Source organism: Muntiacus reevesi, chromosome 4, assembly GCF_963930625.1.
Source record: "Muntiacus reevesi chromosome 4, mMunRee1.1, whole genome shotgun sequence".
NCBI lineage: Eukaryota > Metazoa > Chordata > Mammalia > Artiodactyla > Cervidae > Muntiacus > Muntiacus reevesi.
The window spans coordinates 71,331,996-71,355,003 of record NC_089252.1 but is presented as its reverse complement, the minus strand read 5'-3'; the positions used below and the strand labels follow the sequence as shown (position 1 = coordinate 71,355,003).

At 40.8% G+C, this 23,008-nt stretch overlaps 1 protein-coding gene across 3 annotated transcripts in view; it reads right to left on the bottom strand.

The window, feature by feature from the left end:
* OXSR1 (oxidative stress responsive kinase 1) overlaps positions 1–20,008 on the bottom strand; it is an 88,057-nt gene extending 68,049 nt beyond the window's left edge. The window contains exons 1-3 of one of the 3 annotated variants that reach the window (XM_065933007.1): positions 19,648–20,007; positions 11,513–11,665; positions 1,256–1,368 (exon numbers count right to left, since the gene is read on the bottom strand). In XM_065933007.1, coding sequence (XP_065789079.1) covers positions 1,256–1,270 — 15 coding nt within the window. In that variant the 5' untranslated portion in view covers positions 1,271–1,368; positions 11,513–11,665; positions 19,648–20,007. Of the gene's footprint in view, positions 1–1,255; positions 1,369–10,377; positions 10,418–11,512; positions 11,666–19,647 lie in introns of those variants that run through there. The other 2 variants (XM_065933005.1, XM_065933006.1) reach the window with 2 other exon arrangements.
* Positions 20,009–23,008: the final 3,000 nt, after the last annotated feature.

The window sequence follows — 23,008 nt, the reverse complement described above, 5'->3', positions numbered from 1 at the left end:
GTCCAAGTGGTGCTCCAAGGTCCTTGCTGGCAGCTGCAAACCCAAGTTCACCACATAATGTTTCAGTCAGCATCTCCTTCCAAGTATGTGTTCTCTCACCAAACGACTCAAGATCACTCTAGCAACCCAATTCTTCAGCTTCTGCATATGCATTACCAATTCCTGAAGAAATACATCTGCCCCATCTGCTGAAAATTTAATATATAATTATATTATCTCTTTATCACAGTTATACTACAAATTAAACCCAATCTGGGACAATGGAAAAGAATTCTAGACTGACAAATCATCCCAGTCCTAGTTTCTGCTCTTTCTACTATAAGTGTGCATGATCTTAGAGAAATTATTTAACAATTTAACAATATTAATTCACATTTGAGGGGTAGTTTATGGTTTTCCAGTACTGTACCATTTAATCTTCAAGAAAAACCTGAGGTATACAAAGCAGAAGCAGATAAATATACTTCCATTTTAAGCCAAAGAAGTTGAGGATTTGAAAAATCAAATGATGCGGAAAAACTATCTTATTTCGCTTGCTGATACTTACTACACACTTAAAACTACTCTAGGTGTCATGGAGTATAAAAGAACTGCCAAACAATCCCTGTGTTGATGGTTCTTAATACTGCAGAAACCTCATACAGCTGTAGATTCTCGGGGCCCCCTTTCTTCTCCCTGACTCTTGGAGGAGCCAGTGCTGCCAATGATGCTCTCAATCTGCATCAACGGTAAGAATGCAGATTGGTCCCACGTTCCTACAAGACCAAAGCCTTTTAAAGGATGCTCTATTTGACCCAGGAATCACAACTGCATGATACTATTTTAAAGAGAGAAAGAAGTAAGCAAGCATTGTTTATAACAATAAAGAGAACACAAAAATCACTCAATACCAGAGAACAGGTTAGATGAAATATTCAACAGAACACTACATACATATTGAAAACTATATTCATATTTATAGACATGGAATTCTATGATAAATTTCTTAAAGACAAGAACAAGTATATGACATTATCATCATAAAAATACAAAGATGACTAAAAAAAAATGTGTACTTATAGCACATTTAGTGTCAATCTCAGAATGAGAGAATTGTAACTGATTTTCTTCCTCTTTAGTTACTAGGATTTTATAAATTTTACAATAAGCAATATTTATTAATGAAGAAATCACAAGTTTATTTTTAAAAAAATAAAAAACTTCAAGTTATTTCCCACTCTAACATGAATATACAAGAAATATGAGAAGTGCATACCAGGAGTTCATCCATGCTAGTCTGACATTTCTCAAGGTTTATTCGTTTGATTGCCACCTTCTCCTTTTTAGGGGCACAATACGCTGCTTGGACCACAGCCGTTGCTCCACTCCCTAAAGATAAATAAATAAAACTAGTAAATAAAAAGACGCAGTGATTAAAACAAGACATTTCTGACTCCTACACAATTTAAGGGCACACAATTTAAACAAAAGAATAATTCTTAACTTGTTCAGACAACACTCAACAACAGATGCAGAGAAACACTCTGAAAAGTAAGGTGTCAGTAAAAGCAAAAGCCTTGACCATTCATAGAACTATCAATAAATACCAGCACACATACACCGAAATAAAAATTGTTAGACTTCTAGAAGTTCTAGAATATTATAGTATAGGCTCACATTTCCCCGCTCTTCTCTTCTAAATACAACTAAATATCGTAGAAGTAATTCAACAGACAATCATAAAGATAATCTGAAACAGACAGAGAGGTAGAAAGTAGACAGAATAGCTAAGGACCCTCAGTATGTGCGGAAAAGCATCACTGTGAGCTCCCTGGGTTTTTCTTTTATCTCCTACCTATCCACGAGTGGACACCAGAAGAGCCTGCCTCCTGGAACCACCAATCAGGATAGAAAGACAAATAAACAAACAAATGCGAAACATCCTTTCTGGACAAAGTACTGTGAAAGGGGAAGCTCAGTAGTGATCTATCTAGAAGATAGATTTCTCAATCCCCATCGGGACAACCCAGCCAGGCCGCAGCAGCAGCAGCAGCAGCGTCTGCACCCCACATCCAGAGAAGAGAAGACCAGATGCACCAAAGGGACAGCTAGTTCCCTGCCCCACACCCGGGGTGGGGGGTGGGGGGTTGGGGGAACTGAACAGACAGACACCCATCGGTCAGTCCAGGTAACACCTGTAGAGATTAAACAGGAGTCCCTGCAGGGCCAGAAGAATAACGCAGAGGAGAACAACACTGCCAGAACTCTGAAAACTCAATTATCACAGGAATTACAGAGCTCACAAAAGTAGGCCAGGACTTACACGCTAAGCCCAAGCAGAGTAACTGCCTACTAAAATAGAAATTTTAAATAAGATCAGAAGTCTCCTAACATTAATATCCTAAACGTCCAAAATATAATTTAAAAAAAGAAAATCACATTGTCACAACAAGAGCCAGGAAAAACACACTTGAATGAGAAGACAATCACACTGATGCAAACACCAAAATGAATCACTAGTTGGAATTTCTGACAAGAATTTTAAGCAGCCATCACAAAAATGCTTCAATAAACAGTTAAGAATTATCTGAAAACAAATTTTAAAAATATAAAAATGTCAACAAAGTTTTTCTTTTTAAGTACCAACTGGAAATTACACAACTGAAACATATAATTTCCAAAATTTAAGAAAAAGAAATCTTGCTGGAGAAAGCTCAATAGAAAAATAAAGATAACATAGGATAAATTTAGTGAACTTGAGGATAAAGTCAATAGTTTTACTCAATTTAAAACAGAGAGACTAAAAAAAAAAAAAAAAGAACAGAGCCTCAGGGAGAAATGGGATAACAGTAAAACCTCTAAAATCCCTGTGGTAGGCAGAATAATTAACCAACCCCCTCTCCAAAAATAACCACATTCTAATCCTTGAGACTCATAAATGCTAACATAAATGGTAAAGACTTTGCAAATGTTATTAAATTAAAATAAGGGTGGAAAGATTATCCCAGATCATCTATCTATCTAGGTGAGCCCAATGTGATCACAAGGGTCTTTATAGAAGAGGCACAGGAGTGTCAAGTCAGAGAAGGTGAAGCAACGAAAGCAAAAGTCAGAGAAATGGGACCATAAGCCAAGGAGCAAGTACTAATACATGCAACAACATGAATGAGCACTGAAAACACACTATGTGATATAAAGCCATCACAAAAAACCATATATTCTATGACTCTATATCTATGAAATGTCCAGAACAGGCAAATCCATAGACACAGAAAACAGATTAGTGGTTACCAAAGGCTAGGAGAAGAGGAGAATGGGAGGTTACTGCTTAATGGGTACAATTTCTTTCTGGGGTGAGGAAAATGATCTGAAATAAAACAATGAAAATGAATGCAAAACACTGCAAATATACTTAAAAAAAAAAAAAAGAAAAAAAAACATTAAATTTTATACATAGAAATGGTTCAGTCAGTTCAGTCGCTCAGTCATTTCCTACTCTTTGCGACCCCATGGACTGCAGCATGCCAGGCTTCCCTGTCTATCACCAACTCCTGGAGCTTGCGCAAACTCATGTCCATCGAGTCAGTGATGCCATCCAACCATCTTATCCTCTGTCATCCCCTTCTCCTCCTGCCTTCAATCTTTCCCCAAGTCAGGGTCTTTTCCAGTGACTCAGTTCTTCGCATCAGGTGGCCAAACTATTGGAGTTTGAGCTTCAGCATCAGTGCTTCCAACGAATATTCAGGACTGATCTCCTTTAGGATGGACTGATTGGATCTCCTTGCAGTCCAAGGGACTCTCAAGAATCTTCTCCAACACCACAGTTCAAAAGCATCAATTCTTCGGCACTCAGCTGTCTTTACAGTCCAACTCTCACATCCATACATGACTACTGGAAAAACCATAGCTTTGACTAGATGGACTTTTGTTGGCAAAGTAATGTCTCTGCTTTTTAATATGCTGTCTAGGTTGGTCATAGCTTTTCTTCCAAGGAGCAAGTGTCTTTTAATTTCATGGCTGCAGTCACCATCTTCAGTGATTTTGGAGCCCAAGAAAATAAAGCCTGTCACTGTTTCCACTGACCTGATGCAATGACCTTTGTTTTTTTGAATGCTGAGTTTTAAGCCAGCTTTTTCACTCTCCTCTTTCACTTTCATCAAAAGGCTCTTTAGTTCTTCTTCACTTTCTCCTATAAGGGTGGTATCATCTGCATATCTGAGGTTATTGATATTTCTCCTGGCAATCTTAATTCCACCTTGGGCTTCATCCAGCCCGGCATTTCACATGATGTACTCTGCATGTAAGTTAAAAAAGCCGGGTGACAATAAACAGTCTTGACGTACTCCTTTCCCAATTTGGAATTCTGTTGTTCCATGTCCGGTTCTAGCTGTTGCTTCTTGACCTGCATACAGATTTCTCAGGAGGCAGGTCAGGTGGTCTGGGATTCCCATCTCTTGAAGAATTTTTCCAGAGTTTGTTGTGATCCACACAGTCAAAAGCTTTCGCGTAGTCAATAAAGCAGATGTAGATGTTTGCCTGGAACTCTCTTGCTTTTTCAATGATCCAATAGATGATGGCAATTTGATATCTGATTCCCCTGACTTTTCTATTTTTTTTTTTTAATTAAGTTATTTATCTTAATTAGTCCCCTGCCTTTTCTAAATCCAGCCTGAACTCCTGGAAGTTCATGGTTCACATACTGTTAAAACCTGGCTTGGAGAATTTTGAGCATTACTTTGCTAGCATGTGAGATGAGTGCAATTGTGCAGTAGTTTGAACATTCTTTGGCATTGACTTTCTTTGGGATTGGAATAAAAATTGACCTTTTCCAATCCTGTGGCCACTGCTGAGTTTACCAAATTTGCTGGCATATTGAGTGCAGTACTTTCACAGCATCATCTTTTAGGATTTGAAATAGCTCACCAGAAATTCCATCACCTCCACTAGCTGTGTTCATAGTGATGCTTCCTAAGGCCCACTTGACTTCACATTCCAGGATATCTGGCTGTAGGTGAGTGATCACACCATCGTGGTTATCTGTATCCTGATCTTTTTTGTATAGTTCTTCTGTGTACTCTTGCCACCTCTTCTTAATATCTTCTGCTTCTATTAGGTTCATACCATTTCTGTCCTTTATTGTGCCCATCTTTGCATGAAATGTTCCCTTGGTATCTCTTATTTTCTTGAAGAGATCTCTATTCTTTCCCATTCTGTTATTTTCCTCTATTTCTTTGCATTGATCACATGGAAGGCCTTCTTATCTCTTCTTGCTATTCTTTGGAACTCTGCATTCAGATGGGTTTATCTTTCCTTTTCTCCTTTGCCTTTTGCTTCTCTTCTTTTCTCAGCTATTTGTAAGATATCCTCAGACAACCATTTTGCCTTTGCATTTCTTTTTCTCAGGGATGGTCTTGATCACTGCCTCCTGTACAATGTCATGAACCACCATCCATAGTTCTTCAGGCACTCTATCAGATCTAATCCCTTGAATCTATTTGTCACTTCCACTGTATAATCATAAGGGATTTCATTTAGCTCATACCAGAATGGTCTACTGGTTTTCCCTACTTTCTTAAACTTAAGTCTGAATTTTGCAAGAAGGAGCTCATGATTTGAGCTACAGTCAGTGCCAAGTCTTATTTTTGCTGACTGTATAGTTTCTCTATCTTTGGCTGCCAAGAATATAATCAATCTAATTTCAGTACTGACCACCTGGTGATGTCCATGTGTAGAGTCGTCTCTTGTGTTGTTGGAAGAAGGTGTTTGCAATGACCAGTGAGTTTTCTTGGCAAAACTCTGTTAGCCTTTACCCTGCTTTATTTTGTATTCCAAGGCCAAACTTGTCTGTTACTTCAAGTATCTCTTGATTTCCTACTTTTGCATTCCTGCCCCCTATGATGAAAAGGACATCTTTTTTTGGTGTTAGTTCTGGAAGGTCTTGTAGGTCTTCACAGAACCGTTCAACTTCACCTTCTTCAGCATTAGTGGTTGGGGGATAGACTTGGATTACTGGGATATTAAATGGTTTGCCTTGGAAATGAACAAAGATCATTCTGTCATTTTTGAGATTGCACCCAAGTACTGCATTTCTGACTCTTTTGTTGACTATAAGAGCTACTCCATTTCTTCTAAGGGATTCTTGCCCACAGTAGTAGATATAATGGTCATTTGAAGTAAAATGGTTAGTTTTATGTTATGTGACATATCTTGATCTCTTTTAAAAAGGGAATACTACTAACAACTTTAACTCATAATTCAACAACTTAGAAAAAAATAGAAGCAGGAATATTTTCCAGCTCATTTAATGAAACCAGTAATACAAACACCAAAACTATACAAAGACGTCACAAGAAATAAAAAAAACCTACAAATACCTCTTGTGAATTTAGCTGTAAAATCCTTAACAAAATATCAGCTAATTGAAACCAGCAACAGAGTAGTATGTATTCCAGGTATACTACTTTGGTGTAATATTAAAAAGAAACAAAAAGCAAATAGTGTAATACACTACATCAACAGGCTGAAGAAGAAAAGTCATAAGATCATATCAATTCATGCAAAAAACATTTTTTAAAAATCCAAGAGCATTCATGATTTAAAAAAAAAAAACCTCTCAGTAAACAAGAAATAGAGGGTAACTTCTTCAACCTCATAAAGAACTTCTACAGAAAAAAGTTACAGCTAACATCATACTGATGAAAGACTGGCTTCCCTTTAAGATTGAGAAAAAGGCAAGGATGTTCATTCTTATTACTCTTTTTCAATATATCACTGGAAGTCCTGGACAACACAATAAAGTATGAAAAAGAAATAAAAGGCATCCAGATTAGATTGGGTTTCCCTGATGGCTCAGATGGTAAAGAATCTGCCTGCAATGCAGGAGACCCAAGTTCAATCCCTGGGTCAGGAAGATCACATGGAGAAGGAAATGGCAACCCACTCTAGTATTCTTGCCTGGAGAATTCCATGGACGGAGGAGTCTGGAGAGTCCCAGTCCATGAGGTCACAAAGAGTTGGATACAACTGAGTGACTAACACTTTCACTTTCAGATGAGAAAAAAATAAATCTGATACTGTTTGTAGAGGTCATGACTGTCCACATAAGAAAAGCTTCTAGAACTAATAAGAGAGCTTAGCAAGGCTGCAAGATAAAAGATCAACCCACAAAAATCAACTGCATTTCTAGATACTAATAACAAAGTAGAAACCAAAGTCTTAAAACACAGTATCATTTACAAGTTCCCCCAAAACGAAACAAGAACAAGATCTGTATGCCGAAAATCATAAAATATAAAAGAAAACAAAAAAGACCTAAATAATTGGAGAGATACCATGTTTGTGAATTAGAAAAATCAATGAAGTAAAGATGTCAGTACTCTCCTAATTGACTTCAAACAGGTTTAGTGAAATTCCTATTAAAATCCTCACAAGGTATTTTGTACACATAGACAAACTTATTCCAAGGTTTATTTTTTTTTTTTCATTTTAAAATGTATATAAAAAAGGCAGGCCCTCAAATAATTAACAGAATAGTAAAGAAGATGAATGAAGCTGAAGGATACATACAACCCAATTTAAAGACATATTATATAGTTACAGTAATCAAGACAGTATGGCATAAGAAGAGGGACAGATACACAGACACACATACACATCAGAATAGAGAACCCAGAAATAGACTCACACAAATGTAACACAGTGATTTTTGACAAAGGTACAACAGCAATTCAACAGAGATAGGATAACCTAACAGAATGGCTAAAGTAAAATTTCTAAAAATTTTTAATTAATTTATTTTTGGCTGTGCTGGATCTTCACTGCTGCTCAGGCTTTTCTCTAGTTGCAGCAAGTAAAGATCCCCTTCCAGGGGGTCTCCCCGACCCAGGGATCAAACCCAGGTCTCTCATATCTCCTGCATTGGCACACAGGTTCTTCACCACCTCAACTTTACATTTTCTTTACTATTCTGCGCACACTGGTGCACAGACTTCTCACTGCAGTGGCTTCTCTTGTTGTGGAGCATGGGCTCTAGGGCATTTGGGCTTCAGCAGCTGTGGCACGTGGGCTTAGTAGTTACAGCTCCCAGGCTCTAGATCACAGGTTCAGCAGTTGTGGCATATCAGCTTAGTTGCTCTGCAGCACGTGGGATCTTCCTAGATTAGCGATCGAACCTGATCAGGAATCAGGTATTTCCTGCATTGGCAGGTGAATTCTTTACCAGGGAGGCCCTAAAAAAAATTTTTTTTAAGTGATAATACCAAAAGCTGATGATGACATGGTAAAACAGCATTATTATACATTGTAGGTGGAAATATAAAATATGGTATAGCCACTCTGGAAAATAGTTGGATCATTTCTTTTAAAACTAAAAAAAAAAAAAAAGAAAGAAATGAATTTGTACAACTTGGCATTTATATGCCTGGTATTTATCTGAGAGAAATTAAAACATGTTCACACAGAAACTTGCATATAAATATTCACAGCAGCTTTACTCATAATAGCTAAAAACTGGAAACTACCCAAATATCCTTTAAAAGGATAATGGTTAAACATATGGTACATCCACACAGAGGAATACCACTCAGTAATAAAAATGAACAAACTGTTGATATGCACAATTACTTGGATGACCTCAAGGGCATTACACTGAGAGAAAAAAGCCAATCTCAAAGTTACATATTTTACAACTCAGTTTACATGACACTCTTGAAATAACAAAAATATCAGCAATGAAGAATAGATTAGTGGTTGTCAGGGATAAGGGATGTGGGTAGACAGGTTGTGCGTGCGTGCCTGCTTCCATTGTGTCTGACCCTTTGCGATCCTATGGACTGTAGCCTGCCAGGCTCCTCTGTCCATGAGGATTCTCCAGGCAAGAACAATGGAGTGGGTTGCCACTTCCTCCTCCAGGGGATCTTCCAACCCAGGGACTGAACCCAGGTCTCTCATGTCTCCTGCATTGGTATGCAGGTTCTTTACCACTAGCGCCACCTGGGAAGCCTGGGTAGACAGGTTAGGACGGCTATAAAGGGGTAGCCTGAGGGACTGTGTGGTGGAATACAGTTCTGTATCTTGAATTTAGTGGCAGTTACACAACCATGAAAAAGTGAAAGTGAAGTCGCTCAGTCGTCTCCAACTCTTTGCAACCCCGTGGACTGTACCTCACCAGGCTCCTCCGTCCATGGGATTCTCCAGGCAAGAATACTGGAGTGGGTTGCCATTTCCTTCTCCAGGGGATCTTTCCGAGCCAGGAATTGAACCCAGGTCTCCCACATTGCAGGCAGACGCTTTAACCTGAGCCGCCAGGGAAGCCCAGTAAGGTAGCATCCTATACACACACCCTTTTCCCTTAACAGTATCCAGTGCGACCCCATGGACTGTAGTCCATGGGATTCTCCAGGCCAGAATACTGGAGTGGGTAGCGTTCCCTTCTCCAGGGGATCTTTCCAACCCAGGGATCGAACCCTTGTCTCCCACATGGCAGGCAGATTATTCACCAGCTGAGTCACCAGGGAAGCCCAACCATACATCTGTAATAGAAGTGCACAGAACCATACACACATGCACACAAATGAGTACAGTACACATATAGTTAGCTATGAGTAAGTTCCACAGATAGCTAAAAAAAAACCCTGCCTAAGCTTCAATCCATCTGTTAATCTTAATAATCTTCATACTCCATTTGCACAATATCACTCCTCAGATACTAAACCACAGCCACTACTTGATACTGTACTTCCTGACAGTGCAACACTTTAATTTACTTTCCATATCCCAGATGCAATTTAGTTTATCCCCATCTCCATGCCTCTGGGCAAGCCATCCACCTTGTTCCCTATATATTAACCCACACCTCCCCCTCCTTTTAAAGAAAGCACAATTCAAAACTCACCTAACTTCAGGAAGCTCCATGGAAAACACACTTAGATTCAAACTTTAGCTCCACTACCATTAGCACAGTAACTCTGGGATCTCTATATGCTTGAAAATACTAGTGATAAAGAACCCGCCTGCCTGCAGATTCAGGAAATGTAAGAGACGCAGGTTCGATCCCTGGGAGGGGAAGATCCCCTGGAGAAGGCAAGGCAACCCCCTCCAGTATTCTTGCCTAGAGAAGCCCGTTGACAGAGGAGTCTGGTGGGCTCCAGTCCATCGGGTTGCAAAGAGTCGGACACGACTGAAGTGACTTAGCAAGCATCAAGTGAAGCAATGTTCAATCAATGTCATTATTGTTCATTTATTTACCTATTATCTTAGATGTTTAACTGTCAAAAAACATAGCTGTGCCCCCCAAGAATTTGGCATAATGAAGGTTTATTATGCTTCTAAAGTATGTGAATGTTTATCAAAATATGTGAGGATAAATTATCCTCACCAACTCCCCATCTTCACCCATACCATTTAAATTGTAGCTTTTTCCCATGTTTTAATCACCAGTTCTCCTGCACATACAGTCTTGGACAGAGATGAACTGTAAACAATAAAAAGAAAAAAATGTGCAAATCATTAAACCTTTCCTCCTTCCTCTCTATTCTCTCATCTTCTTTCCAAATAAAAAGGTAATTTCACCAAAATGTTGACAAAAGAGGGTATAGGGAAGAAAAATATTGAAAGCATGTTGCATTTTATATGATACATTCTACTCAAATTTGTATTTTCTTAATGTAAGTACTGCGCGATACATATTTTCTCTTTCTCTTCTTTAGAGCAGGTTCCTTCATGAGGAATTTTTCAATCCTTAAGTCTACTTACTGGATATCAACCATCATTTTTTCTTAAACAGAATCAAATTAGAAACCATCAGGACACACTGCACATGTGCGTGCTTAGTCGCCCGGTTGTATCCAACTCTTGGCGACCCCATGAACTGTAGCCTGCCTGGCTCCTCTGTCAATGGGGATTCTCCAGGCAAGAATACTGGAGTGGGTTGCCATGCCCTCCTCCAGGGAATCTTCCCAAACCAGGATCAAATACAGGTCTCCCACAGTGCAGGCGGATTCTTTACCATCTGAGCCACCAGGGAAGCCCAAGAATACTGGAGTGCATAGCCTCTCTGTTCTCCACGGGATCTTCCCAACCCACGAACTGAACAGGGATCCCCTGCATTGCAGGCGGATTTTTTATCAGCAGAGCTACCAGGGAAGTCCATATTGCACATAGTAAAAGTAAATATTATCTATCAACTATATTTCAATAAAATTAAAATGCAAATATCATCTTGTAAAATTTTTATCTCAGTGTAAATACACACGCAAATATGTAAATGGTATCTGTTAGGAATGGTTTAGCCAAAGTGTGACAGTTACTGTTCTAATGCCCTCAAATAAGCACTGGCCTAATATGAAGAATAATATGGTGGAAAATAATTGTAAAACAATGTAAGACCATTTCCAATAAAGCATCTTAATTCAGAAGTTCACTATTTTTATATATTGTCCATCCTCCATACACCAACCCCCAGGTCCCCTCTCTTCCACTCTTCTGTCCTCTTTGAGCTGATTCTTTAACTGCTGTATTAGTGTATATTACATACCAGAATGGATCAAAGTGCAAAGTCATGACTGAGCTTTCTTCTGAAATCCTTCAAACTGGGTGATGTTATCCCTTGAGACAGAAAAGGAGCTGCCCAAAGGCATGAGGGGAACTAAAAAAATTTACTTCCAGTCTCTCTCCACTTAACTAGATCCTGAAATAAAGAGTAAGCAAAAATATGGATTTATTCCTACCTGTGAGGAAAAAATAAGTCAAATGAACCAAATCAACTGCAGATATTTTTCCCCCAAAATTCTGACCAACCATCACTATAACAGATAGGTATTATAAAGATTTTAAGTATTTTTTAGTAAGGGTTTACACAGCCACTAAAGAGTTAGTCCAGGCTGGTCGTTCAGAAAGATGACTAAGGCGTTTTCACCTGAACCATGGAAAGCACAAGAATAAACAATTTTGTAAACCTTTTTCTCAATCAGCCTTCTTGTCAGAGTCATAGTGAAAATTAAAACTCCTTTACAGAAACACCTGTAAGGGCAGTCATTATCATAAAAATCATGCTTGTTCTCCATACAAAGATGAAAATAAAGTCGCTTTGCCATATGCTCTGAGTAATTATTCAAGCAGCCTGATGGTTTTACAATGAATCATCTCTCTTGTTTACTCTGGTGATCTCTATCTCAATGGATAGTAACCCCATCTTTCCGGATGCTCCTGCCAAAAAATCTTGGATACTTCTCACATCTAATCCAAAGGCGTATCTCTAACTTCAAAATGCATTATACCAGCATCTGACCGCTTCTCATCATCTCCATTACTACCTCTCTCCCTGGGATAACCTCCCCTTCTACCCCCATACCCTCACAACACTATTTTCCACCTAGCAGCCTAGGTAATCCTTTTAAAACTTTACGTGAAGCAAAAGCCAGGACTTGCTAGGCTTCATACCATCTGATAGCCAGGACCATCCATTCCTACCACTTTACTCTCCCGATCCCTTCAACCTTGTTTCCCTCTGCTCCAGCCACCCCTGTCTCTTTACTCCTTAGTCACATAAGCATGTTCCTTCTCCAAGACCTTTGCTCCTGCTGTTCCCTCTGCTTGGAACAAACTTCCTGCAGATAACCACAACACTCACTTCTCCACCTCCTTCAAGTCTTTCCACAAATGCCATCTTCTCAGGAAGGCTTTCCTTGACCTACTTAAAACTCATCTCTCTCCCCAGGGGTTCCTATCCCTTCCCCTACTTTTATTTGTTCTTCATCATCACCAGATTATAAAGTCCATAAAAGAAGGGATTTCTGTCTGCTTTGCTGCTGTTATCTCTAGCATCCAAAATAGTGTCTAACACACAAAAGGAAGTAAATATTTGGTGAATGGATTAGTCAATCGAGTAGTAGCATACATTTTCAAGAAAAAAAAAATCTGCTCACTTGAGGCAGAACAAACACAAAAATATCATAAAAATCATGCTTGTTCTCCATACAAAGATTTCATGGGCGTTACTTCATTATTACCGTCATAAGCATTGGTTAACATTTATTGAGCTCTTACTTTGTGTGGCAAATGCTACGTTGAGCACTGTTTACTTGCATTTTTTTTTCATCTAATTCTCACAATAATTCCATGAGTTAGGTATTATTGATTTTACAAAGCAAGGCAAACAAAGGCAAGACAGGTCATTAATTACTGAGGGGCACAGAAGGGCCTAGAAACCTGAACTACATGATGTTTCAACACCATGCTCTTGACTGGTGGGCAACTGTCTCTTCAGATTAAAGCTAACATTTATTAACTGATTATTATGTGTCAGGTTAAATTATTTACTTGCAATGTCTTATTTATTTTAATTTTAAAAACCAAAAACAAAAAACACGAGGCCAACATTTTTAATTGCCTATCCAACATATAATTTTCTCTTCTTTAAAAACAGAACTTTGACCTATTTTGTCTGAAGTAATAATGTGCTGGATAAAAAGCGTCATTTCATTTGCAAATGGCCAAATGACACAGTTCTGCCCAATAAAATGGAAATGTAAGTCACTGAGTAAGGCTTCCAGGAAAGAAAGCCCTTTGAAAGGGAACCACCTGAGTTGTCACGTGACTGTCCTTTCGCCATATTCTTCTGGGCTGGAACACAGGCACAAGGCTAGAGGTGGAACAACTATCTTGCAACTCTGAGAATGCGAGTCACGTGCTAAGTGAAGAGGAGTGAAAAAGCAGGAGTCTGGGTGCCTCATGGCACCCAGGCTGCCACCTCAGTTTTCCTGTCATACAAAGGAGTCAAAAGAGTATTTTACTAAGCCACTATTATTTGTTTTCCATTACAGAGAGTCAAGTGCAATCCCTATTTGATACAACCCTATGAGGTTGTTGGCCCAATGTGGCTTCCTGAAAATGTTACCATAGCGAAGTCTTCCAATCAAGGGAGAAAATACACTAACCATTAAACATCACTGTATCAACAGAACATTATGTCTTTCACATTAATAGAGGAGCTACGGGTGGGATCCTGCAATCTGTACTTGGTAACTGATACTTTAGACATCAAAGGTGTAGCTAGTGAACCACTGATGAAAATTTAAATGTCGGGGATAGAGTAGAGAATAAACTTAGTGGGATGCCTTCACCAAAGTATCAAAGATTGGTGACTCACACCTTACTAAAAACAGATCTTAAAGAACAATTTTCTAAACCTAGGCTGAGGTAAACACTAAATATTTATTGAGGTTTTTCAAAATGCATGATAACAAAAGCAACATGGCAAAGCCTTTGTCAGACTGATTTCCCACTTTGCCAATACACTGTACTGTGGGCAATATAGGGCCTTACACAGCTGAACTACCATGTCCAGAACAAATCCCCAAAGCCATCTGAACTTGAATGAGATCTGGAAGTAAGAAAAAAAAAGATTCAGTGATGTTCCAAAAAACATTACAACAGATTCAAAATACTACAAGATTACAAGTGTTAGAAGACTTCAAATCATGTAGTATTTCACATTTTATGGCAGTACCAAAAAGTAGGAAATGGAAGGAGAAAAAAACAAAGGGATAACAATCATCAGTATGTAGTAATAAATACGAGCTAAAAGCTTCCTATAAACAATTACACTTGTAATTCCATACAACCGCCCCAGTGACAAATGTACCATTATCCCCATTTTACAGACAAAAACCTGAAACTAAAACTAATAAATTGCCCAAGATCAGATGGGTAGCAAGAGGTAAAGCCAGGATTTGAATCCCAGGTCAGTCTAACCCCAAAGTTCATACCCTTACAGTTGCTTCAACACACATCAAGTACAGCAGAACGCCTGGTCAGGAATTCTAACACAACAGTAGCGACTAGGAAGGAGTGCAAAACACTGAAAAGATAAATGATTACTGTGAGATTAATACTGCATCTTTTACAAGTAATCATACTTAAAGAACTTCAAACCCTTGCCAAAACATGCTTAAGATAATAGAATCTTTTAAAAGGAAGTTCTTTGAATTCCCAACCTATACTTTTTTATTATGTTCTAGGAAGGGAATTTTCTTTTCTCTATAGGATTCTGCTAGAAAATGAGGGAACAAAACAACATGAGACACTAACCCCACAAATACAGTTCTAAGAAACACATGTAAAAAAAAATTATAGTTCAAATAAATATACATTTTGATAAGAAAGGAGACACCATTATATTATTCCCTTAAAATAGAATCTTTGAAAACAGATATTCAAAAGATTTCCTCAAGTCTTTTTTTCCAGACTTTGATTATTTGTTTCCTGAAAAAAAGAGAGTATAATCTGGAGAAATTACAAAAATCCATTTTGAAAACTACTTAGAGCTTATTACAAAATACTGTATTTCAAACATTTCAGCATGGAAGCAAAGTTAGAATAACTGTACAGTGTTTTATTGGCCCCTGCTGCTTGTGCTAAGCTGTAGTTCAAGGAAAAACTTTTTTTCCTCCCTTTTGAGAAGATGAAGTGAGACACAGTGTATGAAGAGTGGAGTAGTGGAAGTACATTAGGAACTTCTAGGAACTTATTAACAAGAAATAAATCATTTAAAAAATGACAAAACAGGATACGCAAAAGAGAATAAATCTAACTAAAAGGGTTATCTACAAAAAATCTGCTCCAGTTTTTTTTCCCCCATTGTAAGGATATTTCCTCTAAGGTGGGATGATGACCACCATCTTTCAGTTACTTCCAAAAATCAATCAAAATGCAGATGCAAGGACAAGAATCCTGGATTAGGCAATAGTTGGACACCAGTACTGACTGTGCCCATAACTAGTTCTGACTTTGGACAAGTCATTTTACCTTTCTATGTCTGTGTCTTTGGGATTCCCAGGTGGCTCAATGGTTAAAGACTCTGCCTGCCAATGCAGGAGATGCACGTTCAATTCCTGTATCTCCTGCACTTATAATATCTCTAAGTCTTCCACTGTGGCTCACACTGTAACAAATCTGCCTGCAATGTGGGAGACCTGGTTTGATCTGTGGGTTGGGAAGATCCCCTGGAGAAGAAAATGGCAATCCACTCCAGTATTCTTGCCTGGAGAACCGCATGGACAGAGGAGCCTGGGGGGCTACAGTCCCTGGGGTCACACGACTGAGTGAGCATGCATGCACGTGTCTTCATCTGTAAAACCTTACCTCATGCCTTACAAAAAACTCAACTCAAAATACATCAGGGGACTAAATTTAAGGGCTAAAACTATAATACTTAAAAGAAAACATAGGAAAAAAATGTTTGTGATGTTGGGCTAGTTAAGATTTCTTAGATACAAGACCCAAAGCACAATCAATAAAAGCAAAAATCAATAATCTCTACCAAAATTCAAAACTTTCATGCTTTAGCAGACACCATTAAGAAAATGATAAAATTGAGAGGTGGGGAGGGAATGCTGTAATAAGGGAATTCCCTGGTGGTCCAGTGGTTAGCACTTGGCTCTTTCACTGTCATGGGCCACTTTCGATCTCTGGTCAGAGAACTAAGATCCAGCAAGTCCTGACTCCCTGCTGTCCCACCTTGCCAGAGAAATGAAAAGACAGAGTAAATATTTGAAATCGCGTATCAGGTGAAGGACTCATATTCAGAATGAATAGACACCTAACACTCACACTCGCCTCTATAATTTAGTGAGAAGAGAACAACCCAGTGGACAACCCAAGTGGGAAAAAGATTGGAATACACATTTCACCAAAGAAGAGATACGAAAAGCTAATAAATAAGCACATGAAAAGATGCTCTCCATCATTAGTCATTAAGGAAATGCAAAACAAAAATCACAATCAGATATACTTCCCATCCACTAGGATGACTTTAATCAAAAAGACAGACAACAAATGCTGGCAAAGATGCAGAGAAACAGGAACCCTCATTCATGGCCGAAGAGAATGTAAAATGGCACAGTCACTTTGAAAAATTTGTTCCTTAAAAAGTTAAACATATAATAAATCTACCATGTGACCCAGCAATTCCACTCAATAAAAATGTAACATGTTCACCTGAAGATTTGATACAAAATGCTCACAGCAATATTATTCAAAATAGGCAAAAGGCGGGAGCAATGCAGTGACCATCAAGTGTTATCCAATAAAAAGGAATAAGGTACTAATACAGGCAGCAATATGGATGAACCTCAGAAAACATTACTCCAAGCAAAAGAAACCAAACACAAAAGATCACATATTATATGATCATATTTATGGGAAAATGTCCAGGAAAGACAAATCTATAGAGACAGAAAGTAGATTTGTGGTTGCCTTCGGCAGGGGGTGGGAACAGGGAGTGACTGCAAATGGACATGAGACATCTTTTTGGAATGATGGAAATGTTCTAAAATTGGATTGTGGTGATGACTGAACAACTCTGTAAATTTACTAAAAAAAAAAAAGAAACCCCAAAAAACTATAGTACTGTACAGTTAAAACAGGTGGATTTTATGATATATAAGTTGTTTTTAAAAATGAAAAAATTTTATTCTATGTGAATGAAGCAAAACACAAAACACTATATATTATACAATCCCATTTACATGACATGTCCAGAAAAGGCAAATCTATGGAGTTGGAAAGGTTTGAGAATGCCTGAAACTGGAGGTAGGAACAGGGATTAACTGTAAATAGGCATGAGGGTTCTCACTGGGGTGATGAAAATATTCTAAAATTGGATTATACTGATTGGTGCACCACAATAAATTTACTAAAATCTTTTAATTTTACACTTTAAAATGGGTTAATTTTATACTAAAAAAAAAAATGGGTGAAATTATATCTCAGAGTAAAGTTGTTTTTAAAAGTAAGGTGGTCAAATCACATGAGAGTTCTTAACTTTTGGAGTGAGAAGATGACTAACCCTATCCCAGAGGGCTGAGCCTCCCTTTTGCTCACTCGCAGACACCCTATTGGTCTGAGAATAGCAAATCAACAAGTTTCTAAAGCGCTACACCCTTGTGCCACCTTAATACCAAAAGCATTAACAGCCACAATGCTACTCTCCACCCTAGAAAGACGTACACCTTACCAGAAAGGTAAAGCAAAATTCCTCTTCTAAAATGATGAGACCCCTTTTCCTTGCTTTTTTAGACATCATTTTGGAGTCTCCCACTTAATTCCTTTTTTCAATATGAAATTCTGATGGAGGTACTCAGAAGCAATCTTTAGAATGAACCAGTACAGATCAAAGATGCAGCATGTACTAAGAACCAGATCCATGAAGCAACTTAAGGAAAAAGACTGGATGTCTTCACATAAATCTTACCCCAGATTTGTTTTGATACAAGAAGCAAGAGGGGGAAAAAAAAAAAAAGAAAGAAAGAAAGAAATGTGACAAAGTTTCTCTCAACACTGACACAATGCAATAAACAGTCACTCCCCCCAACCCCCAAAACAGCTAAGGAGTTTTCAGCCACTCTTTGTTATAAAACTAATTTAGGACAGGATGCTGATCTAGCAAAGCAGACAATCTTCTTCCTCCAATACACAGGGGTCTGCTGATGTGCGTTGGATCGAGCTTCTGTTTAGCTAAACCCACTCCCTTTTGATTTCTAAGATCACTAGATTATTGTTGTCCAACAAATACTCCCCTTATCCCCAGTCCCCACCCTCCCCCAATCACTGTGCCTCTCTGAGAATTACAATTCATGTTTGTGCAAGCTTTGATCTCTGCCAGCTGGTATTCCCAGACCCCCTTCAAATCCATTCCACACATAACAGCCAGACCCATAGGATCGTATCATGTCTCTGCTTGGAACCCTCCAATAACACTTAAAATTTCCTAGGCTGAGAAGGTCCCTAAAATCTGGCTCCTCTCTTACCTTTCTAAGCTTACCAGTCTTCTTTCGGGTCCTAAAACACATCAAGCTTTTCCCCTTCTCTGGGGCCTTTGCATTTCCTCATCTCTCAGTAAGGAACAATCTTCCCTTTGCCCTCAAGACTCTTTTTCATCCTTCAGCGCTCAACTTCCATGTTGACACCTCAGAAAAAGCATCTTCCTTGAAATGGCCCCAACTAGGTCTCCACGTTATTCTCTCTCAGAACATCTTGCTTGTTTCCTGGCTAGCACCTGCCAAAACCTGTAATTCTTTTTATTTGCCTACTTATTTAATGTCTACCTCCCTGGCTGGCAAGTCAATTCCAAGCAGTCGTAAGTTGGTCTACGTCGCTCAGTGTCGTACCTGCAGCTTCATCTGGAGAGGCTCCCCAGTTCCGCCCAAGCAATGCCTGGCACTTCCCGGGGGGGTTCTCACGCGGATGCAGAACTGAACAGAAGCACCTTAACCTATCACCCCATAAATAGATGACCGAGCCCCCAACTGCAATACCCCATTCCTCGCAACGCCTTGTAAAGGCCTGTCCCACATCTTCACTTTTCTTTTTTCTCTCAGACACATCTGTGGCTCAGGTTCAAACATCTGTCGCCACACAAATCTCTGACGAGCCTCTCAGACCCCACCCCACCTCGCCGCACCGGCACGCCTCTCAAAATCCCCTCCACGCCTTGCAGGATCTGCACAAACCCCGAGCCTCACCCACGCGCCCTACCAACCCCCGGGCCACTCGAGCGCCCACGAATATCTGGGAGTCCTGCGCTCCCCGAGCTCCCGCGGGACCCCACGTTCCGGCGTGTCACCCGCCGCGCAGCGCGGCGCCTCCCCCTTCCGCAGCGCCAGCTCTCACCTATCACCTCCTGCAGCTCGTAATCGTCCCTGTTGATGGACCAGGGCAGGGCACTGGAGTCCTCGGTCATGACGGCGGCACGACACTCGGTCTTCCCGCAAACTCACTGACCTCTCTTTTCTCCTCGCCGCGCCTCTCCCCACCCCCAACCGCTGCCGCCGCGCCCCCACCAACCGCCTCGCGAACAGCCACGGGTCGGACGGCGCCTGGCGCTGGGTGGCCGCGCGGCAGAGCGGTGGGGGGCTCGAAGCACCCGCGAACCTCGCCTCTTTGCTCCTCTGCGGCCGGCACTCCCCTCCCTGGCCCAGGTCCCGGCTTCGGCCTCCACGGCAGCAGCGACAAGAGCTTCGCCTGGGCCCAGCCCCTCTGTCCCGCCCTCCACCTCAGCCCCACGCACTGGCCAAACTTTCCCTTCTCCCTCCACCTGCCGACACGCAGCGCGCTGACGTCACCGCGTCGGGCATGCCCCCCACCTCGGCCCCGCCTCCAGCTGCCATTCCAAGTGTGGCTGGATAAGCAGCGAGCAAGAAGGAAGCCCAAGGAAGACGAATTTGATATTGGAAGGAAAGAAATACTTTGAAAGGAGTTCAGCAAGGGCATCGGAAAGCCATAAAAGAGCCCAAAGTAGCAGAGGTAGTAGCCACACTAAACATGGCGACCAAAGGGCAACCTAGTGGAGGGGGCGGAGCCACTTCTGGCGGCGAGGGCACGTTGCCGTCTCCGTCGTCGCATTCATTGGCTTATTTGAGAAGGAATCAGAACGGCAGTAAGTGGATGTGGACGTCAGTCATAAATTAGTCCCGCCTCCACGCGCTCGGCGCGCTGTTCCGCGACAAGGCTCCGGTCCCTCAAGATCACGGGTACGCTACTCGCTTTGCACCGTTCTCCCAAGTGACGTCGTCACGTAACTGTCACACCCCCGAGACGTGCGAACGGCTCCGCAGGGTGTGGAGAAACCCGAGGGAGCAGCTGGGTGGGGTACCCTTGCGGTGTGGACGACTGCCAACTGGAATAAAAGGTCTCGGTCCACGGGACAGAGTGGAACCGGAAGCTCGCATCGTGACGACACTTTTTTCTAGGCGGAAGTTAATCCTACAGCGCCCGGCTCGGCCTTCCCTGTAACTTTACTGGATAGGGAAGGTGTTCTATCCGTTCTCAGCTTTGGAGCTCAAATGATCACCTGTCTTGGGGCATTGGAAGGTTGCCGTTTTTTCCCTGAGGCAACTGGGGCCATTAAGCTAGTGCTATTTGGCTCAGCAGATTTGAGGTCTTGTCAAAGACCTTGGCTTTTGTGTGACGTCATTGAACTTCAGTTTTTCTCAGGTTGTCCACTTAGTTCCTTTGGGGAAGTCAGTAAGATGAAACTGAAAGCCTTTGGTAAAATGGAGTGAGGAGTAGCCACGTGGATTGGGCTAGGTTTGAAAGTCTTCTCAGTTGGATGTCTTTCAGATCAATAGTAGTCATCATGAAAGACATCTTCACCCAAGCCCTTTCAGGCACCGGAAGCCCTATGCAGGAAATCCAGCGACCACGAAGCCAAAGCAGTCAGCTAGGAGCTGCGGCCACCAAGTTAGCACGTTTCCACATTCTTGGTGGGGTTAGAGAATGTTTCAGGAGGGGATCCTGAAAAGCTAATGTGATATAAAACAGGTGTAAATTGAGAGGCTAGAATATCCCAGTCACAGAGAAGTGCCAGAGTTTCCAAGTTTGAAAGCATAGCACAGGCATTACTGTAAAGATTGGTTTCAGCCGTTGACTACTGACAGCTTTATTGCCGTGTGTTGCGTTTTTCTTTTTGCAGGGTGAAGGGTGGGGGTCAGATCTATCAGGAGCTAAATATGATGATAAAGATTAGAGGTCTCAAGATTTGTACAATAGAAAGATCCATAAACTAGAGATTCTTAACTTGGGTTTATTGGCCTTGTGAACCATGAACAGCCTTCAGGTTTGTGGGGGTTTTGTGTTTTTGCACGCCTTTAAATTGTATGCAGAATAGTATATACTTCAGGGAGAAATTTGACCACCTTTTCCCCTTCTCTTTTTCCCCAGTGAAAAGGAGCTACTGACTTAAAAGTGAAAATCCAAGATGTTTATTGACCCACATTCTTGGTGATCGGGGTACTTATACATTGGTTGATGGGTTGTTTTCTACTTCTTCCAAAGTAGAAAGCTTGATGGTTTAGTTGAGCCAGAACCTGCTCGGCAGATCTGGTCATTTTATTTCCTCTATCTCCTGGACTTTCTCCATGTGGCCTGTTAGTTGTTAAGATCTCATGTTTTTAATGAGCAAGGAATGGGTGGCTGTTTGGGGCCAGAATCTCAGCGTATGAAGTATGTTCCATGTGAGAACACTTAGCATAAACACTGGGTGTAGAGTGGTAAACAAGGTGACTTCGTTCCTGTTGTCATGGAGTAGAGTCTAGGAGAGAAAAGGCAATGTGTGCTGTGTGCTCAGTCACTCTGCCTTGTCTGACTCTTTGTGACCCAGTGGACTGTAACCCACCAGGCTCCTCTGTTCATGGGATTTCCCCGGCAAGAATACTGAAGTGGGTTGCCATTTCCTCCTCCAGGGGATCTTTCCCACCCAGGGATTGAACCCATATCTCCTGCATTGGCAGGCGGATTCTTGACCACTGAGCCACCAGGAAAGCCCTGTAGACGGCATCAAGTACAGTGTGTAAAATCAGTTGAGAGTCACTGTCTGGGCTGAGAAGCTGGGAGGGAAATTATATTCATACTTCCTCTTCTTTCTCTGTTGTCTTTAAGCGGTTTACCTGCATCGTCCTTTGCTTTTAGCACCAGCAGGGTAGAGGAAAAAGGACTAATTTCAAGACTAGTGATGCCTTGAAGTGGTAATTACAGCTTTAATAGTTCAAGTTTTATAGACTTCTTAAATGAAAGAGAGTTGAAATCTATAAATGAATGTGTACCATATGTGAAAAACCTGAATGTAAAGAAAAGCACAGATTTAGGTCTCCTAAGTTGATTTTCTTAGCAGTTCCATATCAGTGTCAGGACCAACTATAAACTCCTTGAATCTTTCTCTCCCCTTTCCCCCCTCTCTCCATTATCACACGTCACATGTAGTATAAAGTCATCTCTTGTAAGAGGACATTTCATCCATTCCTCACATAGATGTGCTTCCCACCTCTGCACCTAGAATAGTCCCTGCACAGACACATATTCGGGCATGGTGTTGATTAAATCAATGGAGTTCATGAGTAGAGAAAATATGAACAAGCTAGGAGTCTGGAGCCTGGGGAGAATCTGACATCTCGGCAAATCCAGGAAAGGGACCAAGGGCATACATATTGGACTATGGTGACAGAGTCTCAGAGCCTGGAAAAAAATAGGTAAGTAA